Source organism: Myzus persicae, unplaced genomic scaffold, assembly GCF_001856785.1.
Source record: "Myzus persicae strain clone G006 unplaced genomic scaffold, MPER_G0061.0, whole genome shotgun sequence".
Lineage (NCBI taxonomy): Eukaryota > Metazoa > Arthropoda > Insecta > Hemiptera > Aphididae > Myzus > Myzus persicae.
Window position 1 is genome coordinate 582,943 of NW_019100891.1, and position 19,932 is coordinate 602,874.

The 19,932-nt window shown below is 30.0% G+C and overlaps 1 protein-coding gene across 4 annotated transcripts; it reads left to right on the top strand.

The window, feature by feature from the left end:
• Positions 1–1,562: 1,562 nt before the first annotated feature.
• Positions 1,563–17,381, top strand: LOC111026608 (KH domain-containing protein akap-1-like). 4 transcript variants are annotated; one of them, XM_022304713.1, is made up of 9 exons: positions 1,563–1,825; positions 6,626–6,712; positions 14,843–15,759; positions 15,820–16,054; positions 16,139–16,272; positions 16,338–16,527; positions 16,588–16,797; positions 16,860–16,993; positions 17,064–17,183. In XM_022304713.1, exons 3-9 carry the CDS (start codon positions 14,878–14,880, stop codon positions 17,181–17,183), a joined length of 1,905 nt encoding a protein of 634 aa, XP_022160405.1. In that variant the 5' UTR covers positions 1,563–1,825; positions 6,626–6,712; positions 14,843–14,877. The 4 variants fall into 4 exon arrangements, with proteins under 4 accessions (XP_022160405.1, XP_022160406.1, XP_022160404.1 ...); XM_022304714.1 differs by lacking the exon at positions 6,626–6,712; XM_022304712.1 differs by lacking the exons at positions 1,563–1,825; positions 6,626–6,712 and adding an exon at positions 9,247–9,671.
• The last annotated feature ends 2,551 nt before the right edge of the window (positions 17,382–19,932 follow it).

Below are 19,932 nucleotides of genomic sequence, written 5' to 3' on the forward strand. Positions count from 1 at the left end.
ATACACATGATAATCTAATAACTACGTTATAATTTTATTCGAACAAAAAGGTGCCAATTTAATTTGTAATAACTGATAACCGTCTTCCAATAATGTGCACCAAGAAACAAGCTCACCTTGCACGTAATCAGCTAATCGAGGTCAGGGAATTAATTGATTAATTTAGAGAGAAGGTCCACAAATCAACTTTAAGACTATAAACAAATTGTGTATTAATTGTAGAATCGTAAATTACTTTATAAGATACAAAATATGAAGTGTTCTATAATACAGGTTGCGAATCGCGATGATGTACAATAGTAATGGTTGGCGAATTTTTGGGAGACCTACTCCTTAGCTAAATATACGACCTTACAGCGATTGTTTCGAATAATTTTTTTACGAATAAATTATGCTGACGCTTTTAAATTTAATATATACATTAACAAAATTAAACTAATAAAAAAACTAAACCAAGGATACCCAGGAATACAAATTTAAAATCCTATATCCTTTATTAAACCACAGCTCAACCCCGTAGATGAAATATTCTCTAATGCTATGAATACGGCAATAATAAGACCGCTACTAATTTATGTACATTAAGTACCAACGTGAGCTCCCGCTACTAGAAAAAAAATTTCAAACTATAAAATTTACCGAAATAATTTCAATTGTAGACACAACAAAGCACTAAAAGTCCCTTGGTATTCATGCTACAGAAATAGGGAAGTATTATAGGTACATAATTTTACTGGATTACCTACTTATCAATCATGGATAATATCAATTCAAAAACTTCCACAATAAACTATAAGTAAACCAAAAAAGCTGTCTATTTAAAAATCAGCGAAAAATATATCTAAACCTAGGCTAAAACTGCGTCCATCACTGGCATCACATCACAAGACATCTTAAAGACTACCAACACCAACCATATAGCTTTTAATCAAATTTATTTTTTTTTACTATCCAATATACGAGTATAATTTTTTTAACTAGAATGGCCGTGGTCTATTAATCCACGTATGTAAATATGTGTGAAATTGTAATATTTTAAAAACATTAAGTTGTCGATACAATTAATTATGTAAGAAATTTAAAATAAAAAAATATAGTTGTCTACAAGGCATTGATAAACCGTCCAAAAATATACGGATCGAATAACTGTTGGAATACCCATCCTATTCTAATGCATTTAAATTAATTATATATATTATATAATTTAAATTAATTATTTACTATACACGATCCGTATAATGTAATCAAATGAGAGTGGCAAGTATTATTACCATTCGATCATAATATTATCTATTGATTTAACTAAGTATCAAACTATCGCTTAGTGTCTAACTAAGGATAATATTAAATCTTTACTATATCTATGATTCGATGAATGAAATGTTTCAAACAGGCGGTTAGTTTGGCGCGTTCGTGTCCGTTTGATTGGCAACACTGCTACAGCCGGCCGGCGCTTTGGGATTGGAGTCGCAAAAGTGCATAACCGCTGAACAATGGGTAACGCCGGTAAATTATCGCGTGACTTTTGGTAACACTCGTGGCAGCCAACCGGATGATTGTAACACGCACAAGTGTTGTACTACCGTGCGCAAAACATGTCCGTCTGTTAGTAAAACACGCTTTTTGCGGTGCGTGTGTGTGTACCATATATTTATATGTTGAAGCAACTCAAATGAGAGCGTCTTCCTGCTGCTGTTAATCGCAATTTCCGATTTCCCATCATCCCGTGGATGCGCCTGACGCAATAAACGCGACAAAGACAGTCGCCGAACCTCAGCCGACACCAACGAGCCGATCGCACGAAACGCGTCGAACTGATCTTCAGGTTAGTAGTACAACAGGGACGCCGAAGACGCGTCTCGACCGAACGGAACAGTCGATACTCTGAACTATTATATTATTGAACGTATGCTGTATTGTTGTGGTGGCGTGAATGATGGGGAACGGGGACTTGTCGCATAACCGACGCGTTTTTGCGCCGATGAGGAGATGATGATGGCGAAAAGGATCGCGACCCGGCGTTTCTGGTTGTCCGTTGACCGGTACCGGTTACGCGTTATTAGCCGGGTGCTTGTCGAACTGGCATGCAACGCAGTCCCTGAAAAACTAAATTATTTACCACAGACAATTTTTGATAGTACTTACGTACTGGTAGTAGTCTATTCCGCAATAGTTACCGTCGTTTTATTCTTAAATTTTTTTTTGGGATCCTCATTGGTTATCGCCCGATTGGAGTACCTCTGAATTATAATATCTATGTAGTATTCTTCCCATCTATTGGCTGTACAAAGATTTATTTCCGAATGAATGACACTTGACCTTTCTCCTTCCTCTTATGCCCTCGCTAGCATCCCAAAAATGTAGAGTAATTTGGGTCGCATACTACCCAGTATCTACCAGTTAATTAGTAGTTTCCGACAAACAATAGTGATTCTGTTGTTTAACTCTATTGTTCTTCTTAAAATATTGTAGATTCCTTTTTTAGCGATTTCTGTCTGCATTTTCTACCTTATATTCAAATATAAATAAAATATATCATGTGCAATAAACGATATTATTTATGTTACCACTTACCGTTGTGGTTTTTTCTTTCTATATACTTTACAAAATACTTCTTCATATTATCTACAGTTCCAAAAGTGTAACAATGTTTTAGGGTACACAAAAAATCACCTACTTTTTATTGCTAGATGACAATTGAAATGGTACTAAATCCGCAAGAGTATTCAGTATATTTATTTTTAAAATCTTCCAAAAAAAAAGTAATTAGGTTACCCAAGTAACACACAATTTGGAAGATTATACTTTACAATTCCAAAACTAGTCCAATACTTCTAAATATCCCAATATAATATATATATAATATTATAGATTCAAATAAAATATTATATTTTGTATTTAAAAAACGTATTAACCTACTGTTTTTTATAAGTTATGTATAACTTATGTCAACAATAACATTGACAATGTCACTAAATAAAACCTTTACATATTTATTATTTATGTATTCTTTACCAAGGTTAGTATAAAAAATGTTTTTTTTATTAGATTTTTTTCTTTTTGTTATTTATTACTACCAGATACAGACATGTGTCATTTTATTTTCAAAATCTTAATTGTAAAAATTATTAGTAATATGAATCATTTTAAGCATGGTTTAAGCTAAACCAAATAAATATGAAACTTTGACCTAATTTATTAAGAAGAGTAAAGCTACATACTTAACTTGTTAGATAGTATAAGGCGATGTATAAGGTAATTTTATAAAATTCCCAAGTTTATCAAAAAATAATAATAGATATTTGCTTTTTAAATCTTAATGTATCCCAAAATTTTGAATGTTAAGATAAATTTAAAAGGCTACAATTGCTAGTTTTTGTATAATAAATCATTCTATGCCGTATAGTATAAAATGAGGTAAGTATTAAGTAGGTAGTATACTCTTTATGTATTGTAATTGTGATATTAGTGAAAACAATACATATTAGGATAAAAAACCATTGACAGTGTATAGAAACTTATTTTTTAATGCTTACCTCTGCAGCTCTAATTTGAATTAATTAAATTTATATCTGATGTGATCTACTGAAGATACATTTGAATATTAAATCCATAAAATACGGAGTAATAATTAAAACATCAACCCAACTAAACAAAAAAAATAGATTAAAACAGATTTTTTTTTTATGAGTACATAAATAAAAATTACTTGAATGCTAAAATCATTCTCATCGTCTATCAGATTTTAGATATTTTGAATTATCAGCTGTTTATGACTTGCCTTTTGTCATTCCTGGGTTATTTTTAACAAATTTGGAATGCACTCTACTGTATAGGTTTTCAGTGTTATCTAGAGTAGGTGGTAGGTCATAGTAGTAATGAGTAGGTATGTTAAATTTAAATTCTAAGTTAATTCTTCATTACAAAAGACGATTGGTTGCCCTAAATTTCTAAGGACATTTTACAATATGTACAGTCATTTGTCTTCTAATTAGTAATTACCAGCAAAATTGGGAAAATATTAATAATATTTTTCATAAGATATAAGATAGGTATTAACTTGATTAATTAATATGTAAAAAAATCAATATAAAAATTGTGTCTATGTATTTTCAATATTTGCCATTAAGTTTTTAAATTTTCGTGATAATCGTTTTGTTAATCATATTTTTTTTAATGTTTCAAAAAAACAATTTAATTGAGTGAAAGTCGACCAAGTTCAGGCAAGTTGAGTTTTTGATTTTCTACGAATAATAGTTATGTTAGCAAGATGAATAGCATGATTTAATCAATCTCGCGGATTTTATTTATGACAATTTACTTCGAACAGATTTGGACTTGCATTTAAAAAAATATTTATGTGTTCTTAGTACGTACATAAATACATTGATATGGTAAAATGTTACTCCTGAAATAATGAATGTTATAACTTTATAAGCTTCAAAGCTATGGAATTGTGTTTCCAGATCGTCAAAAACCATAATTTTTATCAAGACCTACCAATTTTGAATTTTTAATGTCTCGAGTTTTAGAAACAGGTAAAAATTTAGTCATTACTAAAAAAAAAAACAATTTTTGCGAACCTCCACTAATAATTAGATATTTACATATTGGTAGACAGAAAATCTAATCGATACTGATTAAATCATGTAACGCGAGTCCTGCTAACATAACTTATACTCTAAGAATATCAAAAATTTAATTTGATTTAACTTGGTTGATTTTCACTCAATTTTAATTATTTTTGTTGAACTGTCATAAAAAATATGTTCAAAAGGATAGGCTACCTTAAAAATGTTAATTTTAATTGAATCATGTCATTCAATAAGAATCTCCATATTTATTGTTATTAGAAACTACATTTAAATATATTGATCTGCCAAGGATATATTAAGGGTAATACGGAACTTTTAGGATATACTGTGTATAGTAATTAATAATTAAAATATAAGTGATATTTTTCTAAATCCTTCGATACAATTTTTTTTAATTATACGTTTTGAAAGTTGTTATTTTATGTGTGAATATTAATATACTGAATACACCTCCTCATATTATTTACTTCGTATTAAAATAATATAAAATTTCCTTAAAAATGTAGTACGATACCGCCTTTACTTGGAATCGTTTTTTGTTTTTACATTTCGTTATAATTGGTCTTCAAAAACTTAAAAAAAATTATTGTGGTTTGTGTCTGTATATTAAATCTCACATGGTGGTTTACTTTGAAGTTTCAAGTTGGCTAATATAGCTAAATATTTGGGAATATTTTAAGTATTGAACCGTATTTCTACGGTTATTTGTTTTTGAATTGTAACAAAATAGATTTTGTGTACAATTTGTGTAATTAATCATGTACAAACGTAAATAATTTTCAATTATTTAATTTTTCGTAATTTTTAATCTAGAACCGTGAACTCGCTAATTTTGACAAGTAATAACGAGGTATTTCTTATCATAAACCACCTTTTAAGTTGAAGATTAAAAGAACTAAAAAAAACATAATTGTAAAACTCCAATACATTCACTGCTTTGCTCAGAACCTAAAAAAAATGTTGGCATGCTAGGTTAGTAATGACTAATGAAGTAGTTATAATTTGTTTTATTTAAAATACACAGTTATATAAGATGTTTCTTAACAATAGTGAAATGGTAGGTACCTACTATTTGTATTTATTCTATTAACAATACATTTATTAAATTGCAGTTTTAATTTTTGTAAAAGATATTGTATTTCAGCCTTGGTTTCTTTTAACAGATATTTGTGATTTTGAGAATCATAATAATAAAATACGAGAAAAAATAAGGGAGCGTGTATAAAGGTCTGACCTGACCAGGTGTTTTTAACAGGTGTTTCTGAAGAAATACTACCTGTATTCCATATAATATTATGCCTCAATGTGATTTATTTTCATTTATGCTTTTGGTGATCATATCAAGTTAATAAATTATATAAGGGTTATGGCCTATGGGGTTCCATGGTGTGGTGTGGTCCTAACCTTAGATTTTACGTTGTGCTAAGGATGTAATATTATTTACAGTTATTTCTAACTGTATAAATCGTGCCGAATTTTGATCCTCCTGACTGTTCATTCTAAAATTATTTTGTGAAATTCATAAAATTCGGATAAAACATTTAGCGTTGGGCACTCAGCTTTAAAGCTAAACCTGACTTTACGAGTATCTGTGGCTATGTGTGATAAAATCGAATACATTAATTTCAAATCCACAATTATGAAAGACATCATCAAACCCAATTTTTGTGCACAACATAATACGAAATTACAGTGTCTAGGACAGTAATTTTTTTATGGTGTACAAAAATATATATTTTTTAAATAACAAATTTGTAAATCAAAAAACTGTAAATTAATAATTTTTTAGATGTCATTTGAGGGAGATTGTTTGATATGAGTCTTTGGTTTGTCTTTTTTTAATTGCCTGAAGTAAAAAAATACAGTATTATTATTAAATAGTGTGATTTACGTATTCAAATCTGTTTTATATATTTGACATTAAAAATATGTTTTGATATTGCATAGTTACTAAAACATGTTTAATGATTATTTATGAATTAAACCATACAGCTTTAGTTATTTATGTTTAATTCTTGAATTTTTGTTAGGTACTTCTATCTAAAAAAAAAAAGCGGAAACGAGTGGTTGACAATTTACACCAACCTTAACTAAGCGTTTAAAATTTCAACTCTGCAGTAAGTAGATGTGAATTTTATTGCTTGATGTATAATAAATGTTTGATTGTTTAATATTAATTTTATTTGATTAAGACACTGAAATGCAAACACAATTGTAGTTGATATTTTGCATGGTCGTATTTTGCTGCATAAATCGTATTATTTATAAGCCTCAGTTCTTTGTTTTGAATTAAAAATAGAATTGTAATTTTCCAACTATATCTAATGAAGATGTGTCATTGTTATTATCTATATGGACAATTATCCACGAGTTGCACTATGCCCGTTATTTTTATGAGCATATATTCGAACCGGCTTGTATTGAAAAACTATTTGCATTATGTTTATTTTGTTGTTTTACTTGGTGTGTCGATACACTTCGAATTAGTTTTTATTTCTTTTAGATACTTAAAATATCAACCTAGATATACAAATAAATACTCATCTTAACCTATTCTAATTTTTAAATTAGTTATTAGTTTCTTCTTAATTTATCCTGGGGCTAAGATTGTATATTTCAAATAAAAAAAATAGTTATTAGTACAGGTCTATCACAGCTCGAACCTATTTATTAATTATTATTAAATTCATACATATTCAAATTAGATGATACGGAATTTTAAATTAATTTAAATTTTATACTTTTATTGAGTTAGTATTGAAGTGCAAAGTGCAATAAAAAATGTATTGGACTATACTTGAGATTTCTGAAGGTCAAGGAAACACAATTATTTTAACATTTCATTAAGGTTTGAGATTACAATTTCCTAAATTTGAAGGAGAAAATAATTTTATTTAAAATATTAATTAGGTATATAAGATATCACCTTAATATAAATTTTAACTAAGAAAGTTACAAATTCACAAAAAATGTTAATTTTATAACATCATCATTGACTTAGTAATTTAAACTATTATTATAGAAGTTTTTGATCATTTACAGTACTGCCTTTTTCGATTCGATGTTAAATACTATCTAATTTGGCCTTTCTTGGTCGTAATTTGTATACTAACATACACGTTATTCCATACAACAAACTGTATGCACTTGTAAAAGTATTACCTATGTATTATTGCAAAAATTTTATATTTAGTTACGAGGTACACATAGAAGATTAAAACAAAATTAAAGGTTATACATTTGAAACTATTAGGCAGTTTACATAATACAGACTACAGAGACAATGTGGTTAATAATCTTTTCCTGATAATTTACATAACTCTCTTGGTGTTACTAATTGTATAGCTTACATTTTAGTTTTCATTTATATTTGGCAGTCATAAAAATAATTTTTTTTTTCGGAAGCAAAGGCCATTTGTGACAACATGTACTTGTTATTTTTTATTTCTTTATTGAATATATAAATATTATAAAATATTTAAGATTGGTTATTGTATTCGTATAACTTAACTGAGAAACTCGAAAATTATTTCATCGTAATTTTCCCATTTAACGTTCAGTTTCATAATATAACTATATATTTTCACATTTTTGAATTTTACTTAAAATCTGTCCAACTCTAATACAATGCTGAAGTAAAAGCATCGAGCAGATGTTTTTAACAATATACAAGCAGCTGTAAAATAGAAGATCGTCCTTATTTCTTTTGTACATTGTTATGTTATAGGATGTCCTTTAAACTGAAAATGGTTCTTTAATATTATATAATAGCTATATCGAATACCTATGCTGTTAAGGGATCTTTGAAATACCTTGAACTAAATTAAATATTTAAAATATTGTATTAATTTGTCTCTAAACGTAATTATTCTATCTATTCGCATAAGTCTAGTTGACATTACATAACACGTATTAATAATTTAGAATGCTGTTGTTTCGACATTATTTTTTAAAAATGAAACGCACATCGTCGTCCAAGACGTTATTTTGGCTATTATATAAGAACAACTAAGAGTGTCACAACGAAATTTATTATCTACAACATTAATAATCACAATATTATATTTGTATGGATTATGGAGGTTCAACTTGAAATCCGCATATTATTAAGAAAACGCGTCGCGAGAAAACTTCAAATTTCGCGTCATAATTTGCATTCGTTTAAAACGCAACTCGGATCATAACTCGTTTTTTTCGACCTAACAGTCGCGGTGGTGGGAGAGTCTGCTGGTATAACCGATATCCGCATAATATTCTGGGCGACCGTCATCGAACGACGGTAGCAAAAATGTGAGAAAGAAAGGACAAACGTACGTGAAAAAAAAGCCGGGCGGCACGCGCAAACCAACGCGGCCGGCGTGCTCTATCCGCCGCCACGTGGTTGTGTGCCGCGACACATTCAATTCAGCCGTGGACGTCGGGCAACACTGCGCCGTCGGCCGGCCGGCTCGTCCCCACCGTGCCCGCCCCGATGCCGGTACGGCGACGTCTTTCCCCTCGACCCCGCGTGCCGCCCACCATGATCGCACCTTCCCCCGGCGACGGCTTTCTCCCCTCCGACCCGCCGCCGATCGTTTTCATCTCCCTTCGGCCCCCGTCGCTCCGTGATCGCACGCACACGCAGCGAATCGTTCCTTCGCACACTGCCTGCCACCACGTTGCTCGGAATCCGTCCGTCGCCGCAATATTGCGCCGTGGTTTTCGTAATTTCGTGTGTAGTAGTAGTACGGACCAGGGACAACTGCCGAGTGCATTACTCTTGCTGCAGTCTGCTCTTGTGTACGTGAATACGTGCAGTAAGAAGTTTTCGGTGTTTTCTCCGCTTACGATCGAATTTCTCCTCGACAGTCACTCGCTAGTGGTTTTTTTTCTAATTTTATATTATTTTATTTGTTCCGTCCGTGGTTTGTCGCGACACGCACTATACGCATTTCATGCGTTTTATGCCTGTAGTAGTGGTGTTTCCCACCCAAAAATAATACAATTAATTTAAAGTATTTATATCGTCATATATTTTTAATTTGTATTTGACGCGGTTTCAATATTATTATGGCACGAGGCGACAGCGTGGACAAGGTTGGTTACCCGTTTTTATAAATAGAAACGAAATAATTGTATCTGTCTTTTTTTTTAGTAGTAGTATAGTATTAGTATTATAAATAATATTGTTAGTTGTAGTAGTAAATAATAACAATATGTAGTATACTATGACAGTATTTACTATAGTATAGTTCGAGAGAGTGGCGTTCGTAGCGCGCTCGTGGTTTTCGGCGTGCGACGGCGCGAGTGTTGTGTCGTCCACACAACGTGGTTTCTATTGTTGCCGCCACACGTCCATGCGTTCGTGACGGCGGCCCATGGAGCTACATTTTTTTGAGTCGACCGCGACGTCTTGCTATCGCCGTGTACCCACACTGCTCTGAAACCATAATCATCGGTCTCGCAGCTGGTGCCACGAGAGACGATGATCCCGTTCACACGTGTGTGTGGGTGGTTGTTTCGGCGTTTTTCACCGACGGCGATTGTTGGCCGTGGCAGTGTCCGTAGACGCCCGCGGATCGCGTGTGCGTCGCGCGAGGTCGCCTGTTTCGGTAACGTGTCGGTACATACGTACATAACCTAACAATACCGTGTGTGTCGGCCACGGTTGTACGCACGTCTCCCAAAGTCTTGTTGCCGGTACGCGGTTACACGTCACCTACTATTATAATATGTACCGTCTGCGAACTCCACGTTAAGCTCGTATCGCAAATGTCTTGCTGACGTCAAAAGCTTACAAGCTGCTGTATAGGAAATTCGCGCATACGAAATGTGCGAGTTTAATTTTTGTCGTATTGCTTGCGTACGTGGATTGTCGTCGTCGCGATAAGACCACAGACGTTACTATTATTATTATTACTACAACCGACCGGTTAGCGTGTGGAAAAAACCTGACCCGACGATCGTGCGGTGTGTGCGATTTACAGTTTTTACCTGTTGCCTGGACGTGATTAAGTGCAGTTCACCTGGGGGTTTTTTTATGGAAATCGTTATTTATATATTATTATATTCTAAAATATGATTTTACGCTCGTAGAGTCAATGGCTCGGTCGGTCATGTGGCTTTTTGTTGAGTTGTATTAGGTACTTTAATTAATTCGGTTTTTTTTTTACATTTATATCCAGTTCTGAACAACTCTTTTTAATAATTATTTATTTATGCACTTAATTAAATACCGAGCGATTATTGTTGTACCCAAGTAGTATCTCGCGCGATCGAGTCTTATATAATCGCAGCGAGAAATGTTCACATTAACCGTCGCCGCCAGACCATATTTCAAAACCCAATCGTCTATTATTGCTCTAATTACCTTTCTATTTTATTATATTATTTACTATAGTATATATGTGGAGGCGCTTTGGGAAAGTATAGTGCATACTTCGGTTAATTTTAAGGAATGTTAATTACTGTCCATGTATCAAAGTATTTAAATATTGCAAAGTTACTACAATACGTTTTATGAATATTTACCTGTGATTTGAGCGATTTGCACTGTCCCATTTTTCCTTTCGTAAATATATACTTTACTAGACTATACTAAAGTATTATGTGCTGACAAATTTATTTTGTTAAGAAAAAATCGTTATATGTTATTGAAATTATAATTTTTTTTAATCCGTAATGAAATCAATGACCTGTACGTTTTAGTATCAAACCTTGAATGTCAATTAAATTTAACTCTTATAACGATAATGACTGTCAATTTACAAAAAAAAATGAAAGGAAAAAAACTTAAAAATTGTCAAGTAAAATAAAAGAAAGATGTAATATAACGTTCCTTTTTTTATTTGATGTTTATTAGTTATCGATTTTAACTTAACATAATAGTTTGTATAATACTTTTATGGACCTATTCGACTATGGTACAATATTGTTATCGGTGCACTTCGTATGATTGAAACAATTATTTATCCATGAAAAACGTTCTTTTCATTTCCTAGTGCCCATTTTTTACCCTTGTTGTGCTTCTTCAATTAATCTGGGAAAATAGTGAATTTTGCATAGCTACAAATAACAGTTGTGACTTTTTAAAGTATTACAACATCGGACGATCTTCCTAAAAATCACGCCATTATATTATACGATTTTAGTTGCGTAGGTAGGATAAGGAACTTGTTATTTTTATTATCTCAATTTCGATGGTCGTTTAAATTGCTAGTTTGTATTATCGGCAATCAAATAATATTCATTTAATAATAATAAGGTTATTAATTATTATAATTCACGTTGAATGTAAAATTCTCAATGTCCATCATTGTTAAAATAAGAGTTATCATTGAATTTCTTAAATGTTTATTGTACCTTTATTATTACATAGGGTATGCATTAATTGCTATTTGTTTTTATTAAGATAAAAAATACAAATTTAACTAATATTTTGTTTCTATTTAATTCCATTGGCCTTCTTTGTAATTAATTCTTCTGGAATTTGTTGTAAACATTTTTTTTTTTTTGCTTTCTCGAGTGTTTTTGAGAATTTCCTTAAATTATTACTTCTATTTTTCATTTATCTGTTATTATCATAATAGTACTTAATATAGATTTTCAGTTATTGGTTTATTAAGGCTAAGATCTTAGCAAAAATATTCTGACTTTACAATGCCACGCAAGTCGGAAGTGTAATATTATTTTTGTATCGACTGATTTTTCGTTCATGACCCATTCTTGTATTAAAACATATTTTAGATAAGTTTATTGACTGAACATGGCAACTAGCCAAACCTGTTTTTCATACAATTCAATACGTCATAGGTTCATGGAAAAACAGGTATGTGGTCTGATTTCTTCTCAGACACAGCCACCGGCAATCTACCGAGTAGAATACTCTGTACGCTCACCGTCAACGCCTAAACTATACACTTTATGACACGTGTAGTGCAAAATTAACGATTAAAAGAAATGGTATTGATACATTTTTGTTCGGCAGTTTAGAACGAGCAATATATATTTATAATATTATAAATATAATATATATACAGAAACATCGATTATTTGATAAAGAAATTTCAAAAAATGTTCATATGTAAATATTTAGCAAACAACCTAATTGGTGATACCACATGTGACTTTCAACATCATACTCACTAATTGTCTTTCTCTTTTCCCACTAGAATATATTTTAGAACAATTTTCTTCTCTATCTCAACTTTTCCTGTATTCATTGTTTAAAATTTAACTAATGTCATCACTCATCTATCATAATAAAAGCCATGCTTAACTTGGTGCTTTAGATTGGTTTTAAAATTTAACTGTATGAGAACACAATAACTTGTGATCTGTTCATTTTTGTTATTAATATTCTAAACAATATTATTATATTGTTATATTGTTGTCTATCTATTGTCATTTGTAATCTTCATTATTTTTTGGGTTTTTTTCTCTAACGTTTCTTCTTCAAATAATTGTTGAAGTACAGTAAATGTCTGTTAAAATCTCATTGAATATAAAACTTTTAACGGTTGTTTATTAATTAGTTATTTTTACTATTTTCATTATTATATTCGGGAATAACATGGGTTGTTCTAGAATTGCACACAGATTACTTTTGTAATTTATTAAACTCTAAAATATGAAAAACTACCACTCCGATTGAGTTTCAATTGGGATATGAACTTTTTAAATTTTAATTTCCATATACCTAGTAAGACTATTATACATGTTATGTATATCGTTTCAATCAGAATGCAAATTCGGCTTTACATTATTTTTTAAAACAATTTAAGTACCTAGGTAGTAGGTATATACTTCGCGACGATATTACCACAGATTAAATAATTTTAATTAATCTGTGCTATTACTTTTAAAAAGATAAGTAATAATTTGGGAATCCTAGTATCCTTAGTAGTTTTTAAACTGGTGTTAATTTCAATAACTAATTCAATATAATGTCGCTCAAATACATTTAAAAGAATTTGTTTTGGTGAGCGCTTTTGTAATTTTTTTAAAGAAAAATAAGAATGGTTCTGTAAAAGTGCGACACGCAAATTTTCTATGTTGTCGGTTGATCAGAGGGAAAATTAGAAGTGTGACCTCCTTTTCAGACTTAATAAGTGGATTGGAAGCTGCTATTTTATATACTATAGAACACACGTGCAACATTAGTATTAAGACCGATTTATCTTGTGAAGCAATAAAAATAACTGATTTGATTTTGTCGTTATCTTCTTAAGATCATCTTCACACAATTTTGAAGAAGTTACGTAAAAAATGTGGTAGAGTCAATGTTAAGTAGACTCATCGGAAAATGTAAAAAGTTTTCAAAGTTCTTATCGCTTCACTTGATCGATCAACTGGTACTTTGGATATATAAGCCCTCTAAACTCTTAAGTTGCTCATATGTTAAAGGACAAAGACTAATCATCGCTTAACGTTTAAAAATGTAATTTTTCGAAAATTTACCAAATTTAGCTTTTACCGCCTGGTTGTTATAACATGTAAGTATTTCAACTGTTGGTGGTTTTTAAATAATTTATTATCTGAAATTATATTGTTCATGGTTAAAATTTCACCTATATTTATATTTTTCGCCTTACTTACTTTGGCATTTAAAATCGCATACGCGTCTCTTTAACCATCTGTGTCAGCAGTCGCGTTGACTAGTTCGTTGTTTGCTGCATGTTTCCCACGTACAAATACAAATAAAGATGTAAATTTGTAACATTCTGCATGGTGTAAATCTAATGACATCTGTTGCTTAACACATGACAACTAACTATTGGAAGTTAGAATTTTTTACACGATGTGTTTAACGTTGATTTTCTCTGTAATAAGTAGTATGAATAATTTCAACAAACAAAAAAATCTTGTACCTACGTTTTTTTTTATTTATTGCAATATTAATATTTTAAAATTGGGGATTCTTTTTGATGTATTTAACTTAATAATAGTTATTTATTAACTATTATCCCTATCCATCTTAAATTTTAGTTTACTTTATTTTAGTTACTTAATTAATAAGTAGCTATTGCTATTAACTAGTAACATACATTTTTAATTTATAAAAAAAATATTATACGAACTATCTACAAAAATATTAATTTAATTGCATCTTAATAAGTGCCTTATATGAAGTGTGAATTTAATATGTTGAGTGATATATTTTCATAGAATCAATATAAAATAACTTGCATATTTCAATGTTGAATCATTTATGTTCATAAACTTATAATCTGTGGACACTTTTTAAATTTATACTTCTTATTTTATAGGTTTTACACTCGTATCAAAGTGGATATCATACGATATGTTCAAGGTGAGGACTGTATCGCTGGGGAGAATTTTAACGTTTTCGACAGCCGTCTTATACCTCGGTTATCTTTGGTACAAGCGCAAGAGAACTTTGTCACATCACCAGAGTGACAAGAAGAGACCCTGTTCTGAACCTTCAGAACTGACTAAAATTGACGATCAAGAATTGTTTCGGGCATTAGAAGAAGCCTCTTGTATATTAGAGGTATCACAAGGTGTAGAAGAAAAACTGATTGAGAGTTCTGTTATTCATAAAGAGACCATGGAGCCAACTGTCAGTCAAATAGAAGTGAATGAAAAAGAATTGTCTATAGGTAACCAAGAAGTACATGAAATGGTTACAAAAGTTATCACAAGTGAACAACAGGTGTGTTTAGAATCTGATATCATCACGATAGATTCTTTAACTGAAGATTTGACTAATTTGAAATTAAGTACAGAAATAGAAAAAGGAAATGATATAGTTATAAATACTGATGATTCAACAAATATTCATCAAGTAATAGAAAAGAAGAAAGAAGAACTAGAAGAATATTCTAAAGATAAGGCTTGTTGGACAGCAATGATAGAAAAAGAAGATCACTGTGAATGTCCAAAAGCAGTTCTTGTTAAAAAAGTTAAAAAAGATGAAGAACCTATGATATTTGAAGGAATTAAATTTAAAGGAAAAAAGAAAAAAGGCAGAAAAAAGAATCAAACAAAAGATATTATCAAGCTTCCTTCTGAATCAAATAGCAAAAATAAAACTAATAATGTTGTTAAATCTGTAAAGAAAAACCAAATTGTAGAAGAAGATTGTGATTCAGCGCACAGTGTAGATCATAGTATTGACACTAACGATGCACCAAATACAATTTATTCAGATATTAGGAGTGTTGTGAGTTTCAATTTTAATCTGTACATTGTCATTCTTAATAATTATGTGTTGTAAAAACAGGGTTCTCAAGACAGTGGCAAAGGCGGTAGTTCTTTTTCTGGAGAACTACGTACAGTATCTGATTCTGATGAGCAAACCAGTTATGACTTTTTAGTTCCGATTGAACTAGTGGGACCAATTATTGGTAAAAAAGGAGCATTTGTTAAATATATCAAAGAAAAAAGCAATGTTAGGCTTTTTGTTGAAAACAAGACTGAAAGTCCAGAAGATAAATATAAAATGTGTACATTAGTTGGTGAGTGCTAATTGTTATACTTAAATATTATTTGTAATCTATTTGTATATTTGGCTTATTAAAATATTTCTTAATTGTTCATAGGATCTGAAATAAATATTAACAAAGCACTCAAGTTAATTAGAACCAAGTTTCCTGAAAGAGCTTACCCAGAATTTACTTTAGAATGCATTTCTTCAATGTTGGATGGTTCACCTGTTATTTCTCAACTTTTTAAGGTAAATTTAATAATAACCTAACAATTTTTTTTGCACTCTTAATAACGACTTTTTTTCATGTTTAGTCGGAATTAATTGAAGGCGTTAATAACCATGTTATTGTTACTGACCTAGTAGCTACAGATCATTTCTTTGTACATAATGCATCAAGTCCAGATTATGCAATGCTTTCTTCTTTGAATTTTGCCATGAACGATACATTTGGAAACAGCAAAGAAGATATTCCAGAAGTTGATTTACGCACTGTTACCCATGGTATTTATTAGCTTCTTATTAAATTTTGTACATCTATAACGTCTATTTATTTTATTGTAGGTTCTGTAGTAGCCACCTTCAGCGAAGATAATTGGTACCGTGCCCAAGTAATCGATGTAGATGAAAAGAAATATGAATCTGCTAATGTATTCTTTTTGGATTATGGCGGTTGCAAAAAAATTGAACAATGTGATATGAGGCCAATGCATGACTCATTAATATCATTAAGCTTCCAAGCAATTGAATGTAGTTTAGCTAATATTGCTCCAAGTAAATTTATTCATATTCTTTGACATGTTTTCATATTAACTATTTATTTATTTGTTAAATAGTTTATGGCGAGTGGTGTGAAGAATCCTTAAAAATGTTTGAAACCCTGACTACTGGCAAAATGTTGTTTGCGCAAGTCGTTTACAAGTCTGATAGTATACAATATGTTAATTTATTAGCTTTTGATGGCTTAGTGGTAAATATTTTTGTTTTGTATTTTAATAGTTTCTTATATTTATACTTATGATTTTATTTTTCCTATCTAGACCATTTCTATCAACGATGAACTGATAAAGTATGGATTTGCTGTCTACGCTCCCCCGAGTGGTATTTACCGAAATGACACAACACCCGAACTTAACGAACCAACACACGCACCTGCATAGGTTACTTTCTCATTTGTTTTTAAAATTGCTTTTGTATTTTCCTGACTGTTATTGCGTTTATTTTATTACTATTTTTTTCCATTCATGACTTAATGTTTTTTATTCAAATTTAAATCTTTCATTAAAAACCTGCTTTCAGGTATAATTTTTTTTTTTAAGTAAAGCACTCATTTTTCTACACAAATTGGTATTTTTTTTTATGAAAAGATAAAAACTAAAACATTTGATTTATTATTTACATATTATGAAACAAATTCGCTTTGTATTATAGTAATAATTAGTAAACAATTAATTCTTTCTTTAGTACAAATACCAAACTTTTAAAACAAATATTTTAAATCATTTAATATGGTTGAAATTATAATACATTTTTATTAAAATACCATTTGTTATAATTTTAAGTACTTCAGTTTATTTGTGTATCATATTTAAAAAAAATCATGTAATTGTGTCACGGAAATGGTTGGACAATTTTTTTTTTTTGACAAACAGATGTTTATATTGTTTGCATTTGAGTATAAAATATTTTTAGATTTAAACCAAATAAATGATGTTAAATTATATTTTTTTTTTTTTTTTATCTTCGTCGACTGTATTACAATAGAAATAAGATTTTTTTTTGAAAATGGTTTTTCTTTTTTCATTGAATACATATGTTATATATTTTAGATACAATTATGAAATTATTTTAATTAATGTTATCTTTTCACAGGCTAAAATAAAAATCATAAATTATATTAGAAGTATTATCAGATAATTAGAATATAGGAAACTTAAGTAATGTTTCAATTTAAGAGTGAGAATTTATGACGATGATAAAATTTTAAATTTTAACTAGATGTACCTCCTTTTAAGTTCATATCTTCTATGAACGAAATATCAAATAATATTATTTATAGTAAAATAAATTCATTATTGAATAATTACGTATAATTTAAGACTATTGTAAGGGAAGCAATTTTTGTTATCGAGTGTTTTCTTTTATAAAAACTAACGATTCGGTTATATATTTTGTTTTGTTTTTATAATTCACCTTAATATTTAACCTCTTTTGATTTCAAATGAATGGACAGCCATTGTTAATGTGATGGTTAATGGCTGAACATTATTCCAAATATATTAATTTACTATCAGGGCTAGAATTGATATACATTACAAATTACGAACAATCTATTTGTGTATTTTGACTTGAAGACATGAAATGCATGTCTTGGTTATTATGTAAATGATAAATGCTGCTTCATATTTTGCTGATGATTTCAATTCCATAAAATCAGTGTTTAATTATAAACAAGAAATTTGAATGTATTAAAAATGGTATGGATTTATTTAACTAGAAATTTTAGTATTCTGTCTTCTCACTCAAACTATATCAAAATTAAGAAATGTTTGACCAGTGACCATACGTCATGAAAGTTTTACAAAATTAAGTGCTTGTATTTTACATAGCATAATATAAATCCAATCCCCGAACTAAACCTTAACATCAATTGTTATAATTTCTCTTCCAATTACCACCTCATTGTTTGTGAAACAAATGTGTAAAGCTTGTAACCTGTTGCCTGCTGTAGCCATTTATTATTTTTTGTGAATTGTTTTCTTTTCAATCTAAGTCAAATGATAATTTGTGTATACAAAATATATTTGGTACTTTATAAACAATTTTGTGCAGGGTGTGGAATATTCATTTAAGATTTAAATGCATTGCTCTTGCATTCATTGACTTGCATTTACTAAAGCTTGTATTGTCACAGGAGCATCCTTGGGTGGTACATAAAATTTCAATGATTCGAATAATAGTCTTCGAGTGCATATAAAGATTCCAAAAATCTGAATTTCAATGTATGCAAAATTTAAGAGTTACAATAGCACGAGCGTGCTTAAAAAATCACCCTGTATGTGTAGGTTGATATCCAAGGGAGAAATGAGCCACGACCCCACGAATACGTCCCAATTCGGAATACTAATGTTAAGCAATTTAGATATTTTATTATTATAGAATATTTATATGTTGAAGTAAATGATGATAACATCAAAATAAGTGATAACGTTATTTTCTAGTAAATAACAATAATTACCTAACAACATAGTGATTATCGTGGTTTATTAATTTTTTGGTTTGATTATCGATAATTTCTACACGATGGAAAATGTTGTTATAATATAATGTTATCTTAATGGTATTAGATTTAGATACAAGATAGTATATTACAGCCGCAGTAGATTAAACTTCGGACTAAGATATAGGTACTCAGGTACTCAATTATATAAATAAGTGGGGCTTACTAGTGTAGGACTTAATTGTAAACCTAATAACTATTATAGATAATGTTTTGTCAATCTTTCACGGTACGCATCGTATCGTCATATTATTTTTGTATGTTAAAACATTGCTTTAATTCTCTTTGAAAAAAAAAAAAAGCTAGCAACATGGCAACAATTTTACTTGACCTTAAAACCCTGCTTGAATTATCTAAAGAAAAAGAGATATAAAAATATAAAGTATATATAGTAGTCTATTAATTTTATATCATGTTGTAATGTTAAATTGTTAATTGTGAATTTTATTAATGTCTATTTTCTAGGTTTTCACAAATTGATGGATTCCACCCGATTCTCACTCGTTTCCTATACTAGAACTTAGTAAAATAAAACCTTTCAAATTTAAAAAGAGTAAAATCTAATTTGTTAAATGCTATGAAAGAGGTAAACAGTTTTTTCTCTTACATATTTCTAAACCGTATATACG

What these genes read in the sequence shown, in the direction of transcription:
- LOC111026608 (XM_022304713.1), top strand. Translation starts at nt 14,878, where the DNA reads ATGTTCAAGGTGAGGACTGTATCGCTGGGGAGAATTTTAACGTTTTCG. An exon ending in ATTCAGATATTAGGAGTGTT is followed by an intron (nt 15,760 to 15,819) that starts GTGAGTTTCAAT and finishes TTGTAAAAACAG; the next exon opens with GGTTCTCAAGACAGTGGCAA. An exon ending in TAGCTTTTGATGGCTTAGTG is followed by an intron (nt 16,994 to 17,063) that starts GTAAATATTTTT and finishes TTTCCTATCTAG; the next exon opens with ACCATTTCTATCAACGATGA.